Source organism: Chrysemys picta, chromosome 4 (genome assembly GCF_011386835.1).
Source record: "Chrysemys picta bellii isolate R12L10 chromosome 4, ASM1138683v2, whole genome shotgun sequence".
NCBI lineage: Eukaryota > Metazoa > Chordata > Testudines > Emydidae > Chrysemys > Chrysemys picta.
In genome coordinates this window covers 4021457-4037873 of record NC_088794.1, presented here as the reverse complement: position 1 = coordinate 4037873, position 16417 = coordinate 4021457, and the positions used below count along the sequence as shown (strand labels likewise).

The 16417-nt window shown below is 56.1% G+C and overlaps 1 protein-coding gene across 1 annotated transcript in view; it reads left to right on the top strand.

Moving 5' to 3' along the window:
* The window catches only part of LOC101937192 (uncharacterized), a 32463-nt gene extending 18706 nt beyond the window's left edge, over positions 1-13757 (top strand). The window contains exons 12-15 of the mRNA XM_065590982.1: positions 1675-1789; positions 2773-2875; positions 7022-7120; positions 11144-13757. Of these exons, the coding sequence (XP_065447054.1) occupies positions 1675-1789; positions 2773-2875; positions 7022-7120; positions 11144-11874 (1048 nt within the window). The 3' untranslated portion in view covers positions 11875-13757. The remainder of the gene's footprint in view (positions 1-1674; positions 1790-2772; positions 2876-7021; positions 7121-11143) is intronic.
* The last annotated feature ends 2660 nt before the right edge of the window (positions 13758-16417 follow it).

Below are 16417 nucleotides of genomic sequence, written 5' to 3'. Positions count from 1 at the left end.
ACAGTCCCAATTTTGGGCGCTTTTTCTTATATATGCCCCTATTACCTCCCACCCCATCCCGATTTTTCACACTTGCCCTTTGGTCACCCTAGAGTAAGGGAACGTTTTCAATTGACCTGGAGGGATTTTATTTTCCTAAGTTGGGTGGATAGATAGTTAGAGGGTGTGGATGGGGACAGGTAGACAGACTGACACATAGATGGGGGCTACATATGTGGATGGATGGATAGATACAGTATAGTGTATGGAGATAGATAGATTAGATAGATGGGGTGTATGTGGATAGGTAGATAGAGGGGGCGTATGGGGATAGATAGCTAAAGGGGATGTATGCGGATAGATAGATTAGATGAGAGAGGTGTATGGAGATAGATAGATGTGTATGGGGGTAGATAGAAGATTGTGTATATGAGGCTGGATGGATAGACAGACATAACAGTGTGTAAAGGGATGGATGTATAGATAAGAGATGTGTATTGGGATAGATAGGGGGTGTGTATGGGGATGGAGAAATAGAAATATAGAGAGTGCGTGTGGGGATGGATAGATAGATTGGGATGCAGATGGGGATAGATAGAAGGGTGTGTATATGAGCAAGGATAGATGGACATATATATAGAGAGATAAGGGTGCGTATAGGGATGGATGGATAGATAAGGGGTGCCTATCGGGATAGATGGGGGTGCACATGGGGATGGAGAGATAGATATATAGATAGACGGTGAATATGGGGATGGATAGACATATGGGGATGGATGGATGGATGGATAGACAGGCATATCGACGGGGCATGGGGGGATGGATAGATAGATGGGGGTACACATGGAGATGGGTAGATACAGGGCTTAATCTGTAATGAAAATGGTGCCGGGGCAGAATTAATTTTTTTACATTCATAACTGATGCGGCGGGCCCAGAGGCGCCGGGTCTGTGAACGGCCGAGCCCAGCGGTGCCGGGGCTGTGAATGGCCAGGCCCAGAGGTGCCGGGGCTGTGAACGGCCGGGCCCAGAGGTGCCGGGGCTGTGAATGGCCAGGCCCAGAGGTGCCGGGGCTGTGAACGGCCGGGCCCAGAGGTGCCGGGGCTGTGAACGGCCGGGCCCAGAGGTGCCGGGGCTATGAAGTGCCAGGCCCAGAGGTGCCGGGGCTATGAAGTGCCAGGCCCAGAGGTGCTGGGGCTGTGAACGGCCAGGCCCAGAGAGGTGCCGGGGCTCTGAACTGCCAGGCCCAGAGGTGCCGGGGCTGTGAACGGCCAGGCCCAGCGGTGCCGGGGGGCTAGGAACTGCCAAGCCCAGAGGCGCCGGGGCTATGAAGTGCCAGGCCCAGAGGGGCCGGGGCTCTGAACTGCCAGGCCCAGAGGTGCCGGGGCTGTGAACGGCCGGGCCCAGCGGTGCCGGGGCTGTGAACGGCCGGGCCCAGCGGTGCCGGGCTCTGACCTGGCACACAGCAAGCCCTGGCAGGCTGGTAGCTAGATCACTGCATTTCTCCTTTGCCCATCCACATGAACTATCCTGGCACCTCTGCCCAGATGTTCCCGGGGGGGGGGCCGCTCTGGGACCCGGCTGCCCCAGCTCTGCGAAGAGTTAAATGGATAGAGGCGCCGAGTCCTCCAGCTGGCTAGAAAAGTGCCGGGCTGGAGCCGCACAGCCCCGTGCAGGGGGAATTTAATAACAAAGGCAACTTCCTGTTCCCAGCCTGCTCGGCTGTGCACAGGGGCAGGGGGGGGCCCATCCCCAGCACCGAAATCCCCCTCCAAAGTGGGGGGGGGAGGGGATTGCAAAGGGAGCCGGGGTGAGTTGGGGGCGGCCGGGCCCTGGGGGGCGGTGGCCAGAGGGCAGGGAGCGAAACAGCAGGAGAGAGGCAGGAAATTGCAGCCTGTAGGAAGTGCTCGGAGGGGATCAGCTGGGGGGGGGGGGGGGTCAGGCCGCTCTGGGGGGGTGCAGGCGGGTCTCTGTAGCTGAGCCCAGCAGCCCCCCCCAGCTAGCTCTGGGGGTGCACGGGGGGGTCTATGCCGCTGAGCCCAGCAGCCCCCACCCCCAGCCAGCTCTGGGGTTGCATGGGGGGGTCTGTGCTTCTGAGCCCAGCAGCCCCCCCAGCCAGCTCTGGGGGTGCATGGGGGGATCTGTGCCTCTGAGCCCAGCAGCCCCTCCAGCCAGCTCTGGGGGTGCACGGGGGGCCATGCAGCTGAACCCAGCAGGACCCCGCACCCAGCTCTGGGGGTTCGTGGGGGGGTCTGTGCAGCTGAGCCCAGCAGCCCCCCGCCAGCTCTGGGGTTGCATGGGGGGCTGTGCCCCTGAGCCCAGCAGGGCCCCCCCCCAGCCAGCTCTGCAGATGCATGGGGATGGGGGCCTGTGCAGCTGAGCCCAGCGGGCTCCCCCCTCAGTCAGGTCTGGGGGTGCACGGGGGGGTGTCTCTGCAGCTGAGCCCAGCAGGGTCGCCCCAACTCAATCAGGGCCAGTGCTGGGAGGTTCCCGGTGTCGCCCGCCACTGGATGTTGCATTGGACATGATGGGCCTTTCTGCCCCTATTCACCCCATTAGTGTCCTCTCTGCCCGCCCGCCCCTCGGGGCATGAATCCCCTGCTCCCTCCATCTACTGCTCTTTCTTTCTCCCCCCAGCCCCCCAATTCTTTTCATCCAGTTATCTCTCCCCCAGTATGTACCACCCATGTGCAGGGAGCCCCTCCCGCTCTGGCTCCCAGCCCCCTAGATGTTCGGTGCTGCCCAGCCAGGGGCAATCAGGGACCCTGACCTGGGGTGCGTCTCTCCTTGCAGGTGCTGGGGGCTGCGATGGAGGAGTGGGCTCTGCTGGATGAGAGGCAGAGGGAGCTCTACCGGGACGTCATGCAGGAGAACTATGGGGATGCCATTTCACTGGGTGAGGGGCGGCAGCGGCACCCCAGGGCCGCCGGCAGAGAGACTGTGACCCCACGGCCCCTTCCTGTGACGTGATGCAGCTCCTGGGCCGTCTCCTCCCCCCACTGCCCCTTCCCACAGTGCCCCTGGGCTCCCCCCATTGCCCCTTCCCACAGTGCCCCTGGGCTCCTGCCCTGCTCCCCCCACAGTGCCCCTGGGCTCCCGCCCTGCTCCCCCCTTCCCACAATGCCCCTGGGCTCCCCCCACTGTCCCTTCCCACAGTGCCCCATGGCTCCCAACCTGCTCCCCCCACTGTCCCTTCCCACAGTGCCCCTGGGCTCCCCCCACTGTCCCTTCCCACAGTGCCCCTGGGCTCCCGCCCTGCTCCCCCCTTCCCACAATGCCCCTGGGCTCCCCCCTCTGTCCCTTCCCAGAGTGCCCCATGGCTCCCAACCTGCTCCCCCCACAGTGCACCTGGGCTCCCCCCACTGTCCCTTCCCACAGTGCCCCTGGGCTCCCGCCCTGCTCCCCCCACAGTGCCCCTGGGCTCCCCCCACTGTCCCTTCCCACAGTGCCCCTGGACTCCTGCCCTGCTCCCCCCACAGTGCACCTGGGCTCCCGCCCTGCTCCCCCCTTCCCACAATGCCCCTGGGCTCCCCACACTGTCCCTTCCCACAGTGCCCCATGGCTCCCAACCTGCTCCCCCCACTGTCCCTTCCCACAGTGCCCCTGGGCTCCCGCCCTGCTCCCCCCTTCCCACAGTGCCCCTGGACTCCCGTCCTGCTCTTCCCACAGGGCCCCTTGGTTCCCCCTTCCCACAATGCCCCTGCGCATCCCTTCCCACAATGCATCTGGGTCTCCCCCTTCTCACAATTCCCTGTCCACGTGCTCCTCCCACAATTCCCTTGGGGTCCCCCTCCACTCTTCCCACAATGCCCCACTGGGCCACCTTTGATCACCCCGATCCCTTTCAGAGTGGCACCGGAAACTCTGGGTTGCCTCTCCCCAGAAAGCATTGCTGCTGACGTGACCGAGCGTGGCACTGACGCGCCTCCGTGCGGACACGTGCAAACACCGTACACGGAGACGCCAACGCCTGCTAGCTACGGGCCAGATAACTGTCGAACGAAGCCAGGATCTATCTGGCTCCAGCACCATAGCGTCTGAGCACCTCATGCTCTCTAGCGCGTTTAATCTCACACCACCCTGTGGGGCAGGGCTTTTAGCCCCCTTGTACAGATGGGGAAACTGAGGCTCTGAGCGGCTAAATGACTTGCCCATGGTTATCTAGGAAATGTGGGGCAGAGCAGGGAATTGAGCCCAGGTTTTCTGGCTCGCCCCCTATAACCTCTGGGCCACCCTTCCTCTCTGCACGATAACACGTTTGCAGCTGGAGCTGGCAGAAATTTCTGGACTGACAGATTTATTGGGAAATGGCCTTTAAAAACAAAATTTCATGAAATATTTGGTGTTTTTTAAAAAAAACAATTTTTTCGGGATTTTTTTTTTGACAGTAGTGTGTAATGAACAATGGAGGTGTTTTTTTCAGTTTTCCATTTCTCCCCATTTCTCCGTTGCTGGTGACAGAAGAAAAAGGGGGGGAAATGTCATAAATGAACAATTTTCAACTGAGAAAAATGTCACCGGTTTTCTTTTAATGCTGGCGTGTTTTTTTTTAAGTGGGAAATGGAAATGTGAAAAAACAAAATATTTAAAAAACGAACAATTTTCAACACAAAAAATGTTCATGGAAAAAAAATTTTTTTATTTTTTTTAATTCTTTTATTTTAAAAAATGTGGCAAATGATTCCCCGCCCCCCCACTTTTCTTTTTTCTATTTATTCCTCTTTTTCTGCAGCAAAATGGGAAGGGAAGAGGGAAACCCCCCAAAGTATGAAAAAGTGAACGTTTGACAATTGTATGCGGTATTGTAGCTGGGTCAAAGAAGACTTGAAGAAGAGCTCTGTGTATCTCTCTCACCAATAGAAGCGGGTCCAATAAAAGATATCATCTCATTTTACAATTGGAAATTTGAATGGAAATTTAAAACATCATTTTTTGTTTAAAACAAAACTGAAAACATTTAAATGGCATCAGTTTTTCAAGCTTCTTGTCCAACCCTTTTTTCCTGTGGAAAATTGAAAAAGGTGGAAAAAAAAGGAAAAGTTTAGCAAATGAACATTTTAAAACCCCAAAATGTTCACGGAAAATGTTTAGGTTTAAAAAAAAGCACTTTTTAAAAAACAAAAAGTTGAAAATGAAACTATTGCACTGTTTTTCAAGTTTCTTTTCTCCAATTCCTCCTCCTTTACTGTGGCAAAACAAATGAAGGGGAAAATCCCGCAAATTTTAAAAAATGAACATTTTCAAAATTGATTAATTTTTTAAAAATTCCATGGGTTTTTTTTGTGATTAAATTAGAAAATGACATGGTTTTTCTAGTTTCCTCCCCTGCCCTCCACTTCCTCCCCATTTTTTCTGTAGTAAAATAGGAGGGGAAAATGGGAAAATACCAAAGAATCATCATGGAAAATTTTAGTTTTTTTATTTTAAATGAAACTAAATGGGGTTGATTTTTCAATTTCCATTTTTCTTTCCTTCCCCTCCCCTTTTACTGTAGAAAAATTAAAAAATGGGGGAAAACAAATAAAAAAATCCTCACAAATAAACATTTTCAAAACCAGTATTTTGGGTTTTATTTAAAATAATCTTTTTATAATGAAACGAAAAAAGAAAATGGAATTTTTTGTAAGTTTCCTTTCCCCTCATTTCTTACTGTTTTTCTGTGACAAAATTGGGGTGGGGTGTACAGTGACCAGATAGCAGATGTGAAAAACCGGGACGGGGGTGGGGGGGTAATAGGAGCCTATATAAGAAAAAGCCCCAAATATCAGGACTGTCCCTATACAATTGGGACATCTGGTCACCGTAGTGGGGTGCCAAAATATGTATCCATTCATATTCTATTCAGCTCTGTTACAATTAATGTATAACAAAAGTAAAAAAAAAAATTCCCTTTATTGTTTTGGCTTGTGTAATATAATATAATTATAATTAATAATATAAAAATTGGGCTTGGAAGGATTCAGTTTCTATCATTAAATGTTGGTAGATGTTGATTTTCCCCTACACACACAAACCAACGAAAAAATATTTCCATTGATAATAATCAAAATTTACAGAGAGGCAAAGTTAGACTTTACGGGCAAAATCCAATGGTTTAGACCAGGGATCGGCAACCTTTGGCACGCGGCTCCCCAGGGTAGGCGCCCTGGCGGGCTGCGCCAGTTTGTTTACCTGCCGCATCGGCAGGTTCCACCAATCACAGCTCCCACTGGCTGTGGTTTGCCACTCCAGGCCAATGGGAAGCGCGGGAAGTGGCGCGGGCTGAGGGATGTGCTGGCCGCCGCTTCCCGCCGCCCCTATTGGCTGGAGCGGCGAACCGCGGGCAGTGGGAGCCGCGATCGGCCAAACCTGCCAACGCGGCAGGTAAACGCCCAGCCCGGATGCCAAAGGTTGCCGATCCCTGGTTAGACCTTTGAATGAGTGGATGTTTACTTTGGATATTTTGACATTGACAATTTGTGGCTAGCAAACATAAAGCTTTAACTTTTTAGTTGCAGCATCTACTGTCTGACCTCCCCCACCCAAAAATTTCCCATAACTGAAAATTGGAAAAAAAAAACCCCGCTTTAAACCCCTAATTTTGCACAGTTGTGCACATTTTAATTGATAAAAATCTAAAAAAAGTTTTAAAATAAACATTGACATTGTCAAAATCATCAAAAAAATTCATTCTGCCAAGCCGTATTATATTCTATCATATTATATTTTATATTATAACCTAGTTTCCTGCCACTTCCCTATTCGGGGTCAGTGACTCTTACAGCAATGTAATATAATTATAATATACTAGCAAATGTTTTGATTATTATGTAATAGTGAAAGCATTTTGCGTGTATTGTCTTGAATTACATTATAGTACGATCATAACAATACAGTTAAGATTACATATTCTGATTGCATGTGGACATCCCCACATGTGTCCTACCATGGACTTTAGTGCACGGACATGCCACTGCTTCTTCCGTTCTCCTAAAGGATCTCCATGAACGTTCTTAGTGGGCCTTGATGAATAGATAACAACCTGCTTTCCCCCCACTGGCAGGATTTCCCGTCCCCAAACCGGCTGTGATCTCCTGGATGGAGCGGGAGGAAGAGCCGTGCGTCCCGGATCTCCAGGGCTCCGAGGAACAGGAGGTTCCAGGTAAGGAATGAGTGACACCGGCTTGGAGACCATCCAGGAGTGAAGGGAAAAGCTGGGATCCCCGCAAAGCTGCCGAGAGCCCCCTCGGTTCTTTCTCATCTTCTCCAGCGGGTGTCCTGTCATCGTGACAGGCGTCACTTCTGGCTAACACCTGCCCTGGCAGGACCCCTCACCTCCCCCAGCCTTTCTCTGAGGGCTCCGTGGGCCATTGGGGCAGAACCCCTTCTCTCCCCTTGGGACAAGAGACTCAGACCCCAGGGTGATGGGTAATTTAGATAGAGGGGTGTGTGTGGAGGGCAGGATGGATGGAGATGTGGGGATGGAAGGATGAAGGAGGGAGGTGTCTGGGGATGGTTTTGTATGGAGATGGATGGATGGGTATGCATGTGGACGGATGCCTGGATGGGGATGGATGGAGCAGGGGTGTGGGTGGGGATGGGGGGATGTGGACAGGGAGGGATGGATGGCTAGAGGGGTGTTTATAGGGAGGGAGGGATAGCTGGGATGAGGACAGGGAGGGAGGGAGGGATGGATAGAGGAGTGTACGCGGATGGATGGAGGTGGGGTGTGTATGGGGATGGAGGGATGTGGACAGGGATGGATGGATGGATAGAGGGATGTGTGGGGATGGAGGGAGGGAGGGATAGATGGGAGATGTACAGGGATGGACAGGTGGGAGGATGGATGGGGAGGGAGGAGGGGTGTGTGGGGAGATGGAGGGATAGCTGGGATGAGGACAGGAAGGGATGGATGTATAGAGGTGTGAGCGGGGAGGGAGGGAGGAGGGATGTGTATGGGGATGGACGGATGTGAACAGGAATGGATGGATGGATAGAGGGGTGTGTATGGGGATGGAGGGATAGCTGGGATGAAGACAGGGAGAGAGGAGGGGTGTGTAGGGAGGGAGGGATAGCTGGGATGAGGACAGGGAGGGAGGGAGGGATAGAGGTGTGTATGGGGAGGGAGGGATAGAGTATGCGGATGGATGGAGGAGGGGTGTGTATGGGGATGGAGGGATGTGGACAGGGATGGATGGATGGATAGAGGGATGTGTGTGGGGATGGAGGGATGTGGACAGGGATGGATGGATGGACAGAAGGATGTGTGTGGGGATGGAGTGATGTGGACAGGGATGGATGCATGGATAGAGGGATGTGTGTGGGGATGGAGGGATGTGGACAGGGATAGATGGATGGATAGAGGGATGTGTGGTGGGGATGGAGGGATGTGGACAGGGATGGATGGATGGACAGAGGGATGTGTGTGGGGATGGAGTGATGTGGACAGAGATGGATGCATGGATAGAGGGATGTGTGTGGGGATGGAGGGATGTGGACAGGGATGGATGGAGGGATGTGTGGGCGGATGGAGGGATGGATAGAGGGACGTGTGTGGGGAGAGAGGGAGGGATAGATGGGCTATGTACAGGGATGGATGGGTGGGAGGATGGATGGATAGAGGGGTATGTATAGGGATGGAGGGATAGCTGGGATGAGGACAGGAAGGGAGGGAGGGAGGAGGGGTGTATGTGGGAATGAAGGGATAACAGATGAGGACAGGGATGGAGGGATGGATGACGAGAGGGGTGTGTATGGGGATAGAGGGATGAATGGGTGTTCTTGGGGATGGATGAAATGAGGGGTGGATGGAGGGGTGTTTATCGGGATGGATGGGATGAATGGACAGAGGAGTGGGTGATATTTACGGGGAATGGAGGGATAGATGAGTGTTTATAGAGATGGGTGGGTGGGTGTTTATGGGGATGGAGGGAGGGATGGATGGGTGAGTGGGTGTTTATGGGGATGGATGCAGGGAGGGGTGGGTGGGTGTTTTGGGGGATGGATGGAGGGAGGGATGAGTGGGTGGTTGCTTATGGGGATGGAGGGAGGGATGGGTGGGTGGGTGTTTATGGGGGTGGAGGGAGGGAGGGATGGGTGGTTGGGTGTTCATGGCGATGGATGGAGGGAGGGATGGGTGGGTGGGTGTTTGTGGGGATGGATGGAGAGATGGATGGGTGGGTGGGTGTTTTGGGGAATGAATGGAGGGATGGGTGGGTGGGTGTTTTTGGTAATGGACAGAGGGAGGGATAGGTGGGTGGGTGTTTTGGGGGAGGGATGGGTGGGTGGGTGAGTGTTTATGGGGATGGATGGAGGGATGGGTGGGTGGGTGTTTATGGGGACGGATGGAGGGATGGGTGGGTGGGTGTTTTTGGTAATGGACAGAGGGAGGGATAGGTGGGTGGGTAGGTGTTTATGGGGATGGATGGGTGGGTGGGTGTTTATGGGATTGATGGATGGGTGGGTGGGTGTTTATGGGGAGGGAGGGAGGGAGGGATGGATGGGTGGGTGTTTATGGAGATGGAGGGAGGGAGGGATCGGTGGGTGGGTGCTTATTGGGATGGAGGGAGGGTTGCATGGGTGGGTGGGTGGATGTTTATGTGGTTGGAGGGAGGGATGGATGGGTGGGTGGGTGTTTATGGGGATGGATGGATGGACGGAGGGAGGGATGGGAGGGTTGTTGTTTTGCGGGATGGATGGATGGATGGAGGGATGGGTGGGTGGGTGGATGTTTTTGGGAATGGATGGAGGGATGGATGGGTGGGAGGATGATTATGGGGATGGATGGAGGGTTGGGTGGGTCGGTGGGTGTTTATGGGGAGGGATGGGTCGGTGGGTGTTTATGGGATGGATGGACGGGTGTTTATTGGGAAGGATGGGTGGGTGGGTGTTTATGGGGAGGGATGGATGGGAGGGTGTTTATTGGGATGGATGGAGGGAGGGATGGGTGGGTGGGTGTTTATGGGGACGGATGGATGGATGAGTGGATGTTTATGGGGAGGGATGGATGGGTGGGTGGGTGTTTTTGGGGACGGAAAGACGGAGGGATGGATGGGTGGGTGTGTTTGGGAATGGATGAATGGAGGGACGGAGGGATGGGTGGGTGTTTATGTGGATGGATGGAGGGAGGGATGGGTTGGTGGGTGTTTATGGGGATGGAGGGAGAGGTGGGTGGGTGTTTTTGGGGATGGATAGAGGGAGGGATGGGTGGGTGTTTATGGGGAGGGATGGATGGGTGGCTGGGTGTTTATGGGATGGAGGGATGGACGGGTGGCTGGGTGTTTATGGGGATGGATGGAGGGAGGGATGGGAGGGTGAGTGTTTATGGGGATGGAGGGATGGGTGGGTGGGTTTTTTTGGGAATGGATGGAGGGAGGGATGGATCGGTGGTTGTTTATGGGGATGGATGGAGGGATGGGTGGGTGGGTGTTTATGGGGATGGACAGAGGGAGGGATGGGTGGGTGGGTGTTTATGGGGATGGATGGAGGGATGGTTGTTTTTGGCGATGGAGGGAGGGAGGGATGGGTGGGTGTTTATGGGATGAATGGGTTTGTTGGTGTTTATGGGATGGATGGGTGGAGGAAGGGAGGGATGGATGGGTGTTTATGGCGATGGAGGGAGGGAGGGATGGATGGGTGTTTATGGGGATGGGGGGGTGGGTGTTTATGGGGATGGAGGGACGGATTTGTGGGTGGATGTTTTGGGGGATGGAGGGATGGGTGGGTGGGTGTTTATGGGTTGAATGGATGAATGGGTTTGTGGGTGTTTATGGGATGGTTGGAGGGAGGGATGGGTGGGTGGGTGTTTATGGGATGAATGGGTGGATGGGTGTTTATGGGATGGATGGATGGTTGGAGGGAGGGAAGGATGGGTGGGTGGGTGTTTTTGGGGAGGGATGAATGGAGTGAGGGAAGGACGAGTGGGAGGGTGGGTGTTTTGGGGGATGCGTGGGTGTTCATGGGGATGGAGGGAGGGATTTGTGGGTGGACGTTTTGGGGGATGGAGGGATGGGTGGGTGAGTGTTTATGTGGGGGGATGGATGGTTCCGTGTTTCCGGGGAGAGACAGGTAGTCGCGGGGAGTGTTGCCCCTCGGTCTCTGCCCTCTCTCCGTGCGCTGTGTTGGTGGGAAGCCCCTCTCGGGCGTCGGGGTGAGCTCTGCCTGCACTCTGCTGTCTCTCTCCCAGCAGGTGACGGGACGGCAAGCGACAACGAGGAAGAGGAGGCGGCAGAGCCTCCCCGGCAGCAGGAGGAGCCGCCGGGGCTGGATGCCCCCAACCGCCCCGACTGGGCCGAAGCCTGCGAGAGCTTGTGCCGGCCCCGGCAGCGGGGGGGCCGCTGGGGCCCGTACGCCCGGCGGCGACGGGTCAGCACCGCCCCCCGGGCCGAACCTCGCTTCTTCGACTGCCCCGACTGCGGGAAACGCTTCACGCTCAGCTCCCACCTCATCCGGCACCAGCGGGTGCACACCGGCGAGCGCCCCTTCGCCTGCGGGGTGTGCGGGAAGAGCTTCTCGCAGCGCTCGGACCTGGGCCGCCACCAGCGCACCCACACGGGCGAGAAGCTCTACCGCTGCACCCAGTGCCAGAAGAGCTTCAGCGAGAGCTCCCACCTCATCCGCCACCAGATCATCCACTCCGGCGAGAAGCCCTTCAAGTGCAACGTCTGCGGCAAGAGCTACGGGGACAGCTCCTACCTGGCCGTCCACCAGCGGGCCCACACCGGCGCCCGCCCCTACCGCTGCCCCCTCTGCGGCAAAAGCTTCGGACGCAGCTCCACCCTCATCCGCCACCAGCGCGTCCACGCGGGCGACGGGACGCCGGCGGAGGGCCAGCCTGCCCTGCCCGTGCCCCCGCCAGCCCCTCGGCCCAATGCCCGCCACCTCCGGATAGTGGGGTGGCAGTGGGGGGTGGAGTGAAGGGGACGGGGTGGGTGGGGAGAGGTGGGGGGCTTAGGGAGTGGTCGGTCGCTGTGGCGGGGTTGGTTACCATGGTGACTACGGAGGGGATCAATGGGTTGGTTACCCTGGTGATTGGTCACTACGGAGGGGATTGGTGGGTTGGTTGCCACGGGGTGGTTGGTAACTAGGGAGCAGATTGGTGGGTTGGTCACCGCGGTGGTTGATCGCTTGGGAGGGGATTGGTGGGTTGGTTGCCATGGGGTGGTTAGTAACTAGGGAGCAGATTGGTGGGTTGGTCACCGCGGTGGTTGATCGCTAGGGAGCGGATTGGTGGGTTGGTACCATAGCGATTATAGGGAGGGGATTGGTATGTTGGTTACTGTAGTGATTAGTCACTAGGGTGGGGGTCGGTAGTGCAGTAACCATGCTGACTGACCACTAACAGCGATTGGTGGGTTGGTTCCCATGGTGGTTAGTTGCTAGAGAGAGAATTGCTGATTTGGTTAGTAAGGATGATGGGTCACTCTTGAGAGAGAGAGGGAATTGGTGGTTTGATTACCAGGGCGATTGTTGCTAAGGAGTTGATTGGCGGTTCGGTTACTAGGGGCTACTGGTCACTAGGGAGCGAGTGGATTGATGGTCTGTTTACTAGGTGTGAAATATTGTTCGGTGGGGCGGGGGGTTGAGGCTCAAGGGGATTAAATTTGGGTGATGGGGGACAGATTTTGGTACTCACCAAACCTTTGTAGCATTTAATGATGGTGCCCAGGGGGTTCATACCCAGGAACCCCCCTAATCCCAGCTCACCAGGAACCCCCACACACCACAGCCCATTTCCTAGTGCCCAACACATGGGGCACCCCATTCCTTCAGATCTCCCCGTCTCTGGGCCTCTGCTTGGTTCAGAGGGGAGGGCGGTGGATTGACAGCCTCGGGACATGGGGGGCGCATGAGGCAGGATAGACTGATGCCCCCTCACTGGGGGCAGCGTCCGCAGCATTCGCCCATTTCAGAACCAGCCGCCAGGACGGACCAGGAACAGACGTTTCATCGGGGAGACGGGGCTGCTGGGCGCCCGGGCAGATCCTGTCCCTGGAACACTGAGACGCCGCGGACTCCACACAGCAACGGGGAAATGGATGAAAACAAATATCTTCTACTTAGAGAGTCAATGGGGCCAGACCCCCAGCTGGGGTCACTCGGCTGCAGCTCCATTGGGGTCAATGGGGCAGATCCCAGCTGGGGTCACTCAGCTGCAGCTCCATTGGGGTCAATGGGCCAGATCCCTAGCTGGGGTCACTCGGCTGCAGCTCCATTGGGGTCAATGGGGCCAGATCCCAGCTGGGGTGACTCGGCTGCAGCTCCATTGGGGTCAGTGGGGCAGATCCCCAGCTGGGGTCACTTGGCTGCAGCTCCATTGGGGTCAATGGGGCCAGATCCCAGCTGGGGTGACTCGGCTGCAGCTCCATTGGGGTCAGTGACACTAGCTGGGGGTCTGGCCCCTTTGAGCCCAATGGAGCTACAGGCGAGTGACAACAGCTGGGGGTCTGGCCTCAATTGGCCATGACTCCAGTGGGGTCAATGGGCCAGATCACCAAGAGGTGTCATTCGGCCATCGCTGTCTCGGAGTCAACAGTGCAAGGCTGGTTGACGGCAGCTGGCCATGTATCCTGGAAGTTCTCAGATCTTGTGACACTATAACACAACTGACCTTTATATTTATTGACGGTTCCCGTCCCCATCCCCTCAGCGTGCCCTAGGTTTGTCTAACTTAGATTGTAAGCTTACCGGGGAAGGAACCTTTTTTTTTTAGACCTCTGTACAAGCACCGTGCAAAGCCACGGGGCTGCGGAAATGTTTAATAATAATAATAATTAATAATAATAAAAACCTAACGAGGAGTCATCTCACAGCACCTCCATGGCCGTGCCGATCTACACCTGAGCCTACGGTCCACAGACCGGAATTGGGGCCGGCCCGTCGATGGATCCTTGGTGGGTTTGAGTACCTGGTTTCTGCGGTGTCTGTTGCTGATACGCAATCCAGGGACGGGTAGCCATGTTCCTTCGTTGGGTCATGAGCCGGGACTGAACCTACCTGGAACTAGATCAGTGCTGGAGCCTCCTGGAGGGGAGAGGCCCCATTTCCCCATTCACCACCCCCTTGAGCCAGCCAGTCCCCTGCCCTGGGGTGGGATTGGAGCCAGCGCCCCCTAGAGGGGAAAGGCCCTGTGCCCCATTCCCCACCCTGGGTAGCTGCTATAACCAGAGGCATTTCTACCTTGACCTGAAGGTGACCAGTCCAGCAGAGGGTCAGGGGTGCGATGGGGTTGTCATTGTGCCATGTGGCCAGGAGGTGGCAGTGCAGACTCACCCATAGCCCCGGGGCACTAGGCTAATACCCTGCAAGGTTCATGATGGACCCCCCTCCCATGGCTGGAGAGGTGCTGGGAGCCAAGACTCCTTCTAGCCCAGCGCTGGGAGGGGATTGGTTTGAGGGCATGTCTGTGAGGCAGGCTAATTTATCAATACAGCAGGGGAAACTGGGGCAGGGACAGAGAGGCACAGAAAGAACCCAGGCATCCAGATTCCCTGCTCTAACCTATTAGACCCACCAGAGCCAGGGAGAGAACCCAGGAGTCCTGGCTCCCAGTACCCTGCTCTAACCCACCAGCCCCCACTCCCCTCCCCAGAGCCGGGGAGAGAACCCAGGAGTCCTGGCTCCCAGTACCCTGCTCTAACCACCAGCTCCCACTCCCCTCCCAGAGCTGGGGAGAGAACCCAGGAGTCCTGGCTCCCAGCCCCCCTGCTCTAACCACCAGCCCCCACTCCCCTCCCAGAGCCGGAGAGAGAACCCAGGAGTTCTGGCTCCCAGCCCCCCCTGCTCTAACCCACTAGACCCCACTCCCCCCCCCCAGAGCCGGGGAGAGAACCCAGGAGTCCTGGCTCCCAGCCCCCCCTGCTCTAACCCACTAGACCCTACTCCCCTCCCAGAGCTGGGGAGAGAACCCAGGAGTCCTGGCTCCCAGCCCCCCCTGCTCTAACCCACTAGCCCCCACTCCCCTCCCAGAGCCAGGGAGAGAACCCAGGAGTCCTGGCTCCCAGCCCCCCCTGCTCTAACCCACTAGACCCCACTCTCCTCCCAGAGCTGGGGAGAGAACCCAGGAGTCCTGGCTCCCAGCCCCCCCTGCTCTAACCCACTAGACCCCACTCTCCTCCCAGAGCTGGGGAGAGAACCCAGGAGTCCTGGCTCCCAGCCCCCTGCTCTAACCCACTAGACCCCACTCCCCCCGCAGAGCCGGGTAGAGAGCCCCGGTGTCCTGGCTCCCACCCCCCTAAGTAGTTAGTTCACTGAGTGAAATGGAGAGTAGAAGCTGGATAGCAGGCTCCCAGGTGGGTCGGGTCAGGAGGAAACGGAAGCGATAGAGGCAGACTAACGGCTTCCCAGTCTGCCTACCAGGTGCTTTCCCACCCGGTGCCCAGCTGGCATCTCGGACACCTGCTTCCATCCGCCATCTGGGGCTGGATTCCTGGAAAGAACAAACCGTGGCCTGTTCCAGTTAGACCAGTTCCACCAGACGGCTTCCCTGCCCAAATGCGCCCCCATAGGGCAAAGGCCTTGGCTCCCATTCCACTCCCCCCACCACCAGTTCCCTGACCCAGGGCTGGCTAGGAGCTGGCGTCCCCTACAGGGGAAAGGCCCCGTGTCCCATTCCCCATCCCGCTGAGTCAGCCAATCCCCTGCCCTGGGAGCAGATCGGAACCAGCGTCCCCAAGAGGGGAAAGACCCCATGTCCCATTCTTCCCCCTGCCCCGCAGATTCTCTTCCCAGATCTTGGTCTCTTCGTTGTGTTTCAATTCCCCATCAAGGCAGATTTACAAAAAGGAAATTATCTAGAATAAATAAAGGCGAAGGGCAAGGGACGGGGAAAGTGAGGGGACTCTTAGCAGGTGCTAAATTCCAGGCAGAGAGGAAGGGAGCCAGGTGGCCGGGTGTTAGCAGGGCTGTATTGTTTGATTAGATCCCATCATAAAACACATTATGATTTCCGGCTAGACACTGGGAGAGTCTCTCTTTCCTCTCGCTGACCGTCTCAACCCTCCCGACTGGCCTGTTTGTAGGTGATGCGCGTTCTGTCGACTCTCCAACCCTGCCAGAAATTGTAGCAGTTGTGGGCAAAACTTGGGCGGAGTGTGGTGTTTGGTATTGGGCATGGAACCTAGGAGTCCTGACTCCCAGCTCTGACGGCTAGACCCCACTCCGCGGCCAGAGATCAAACCTGAGTCCCGCCCCCTCTGTTCTAACCACTAGACCCCACTCCCCTACTGGAGCCAGAGATGGAACCCAGGAGTCCTGACTCCCAGCCCCCCCACTCTGACCCATTAGCCCCCACTCCCCACCCAGAGCTGGGGCTAGAACCCAGGAGTCCTGGCTCCCAGCCCCTCCTGCTTTCAGCTGCCACAACTTCCCCATCCGTGTCGGAGGGAAGGAAATAATTCTGTATTTGATGTCAGCGGAGGGTCTGTGACAACATATGGGGAAGACTGGAAAGAGACCAATA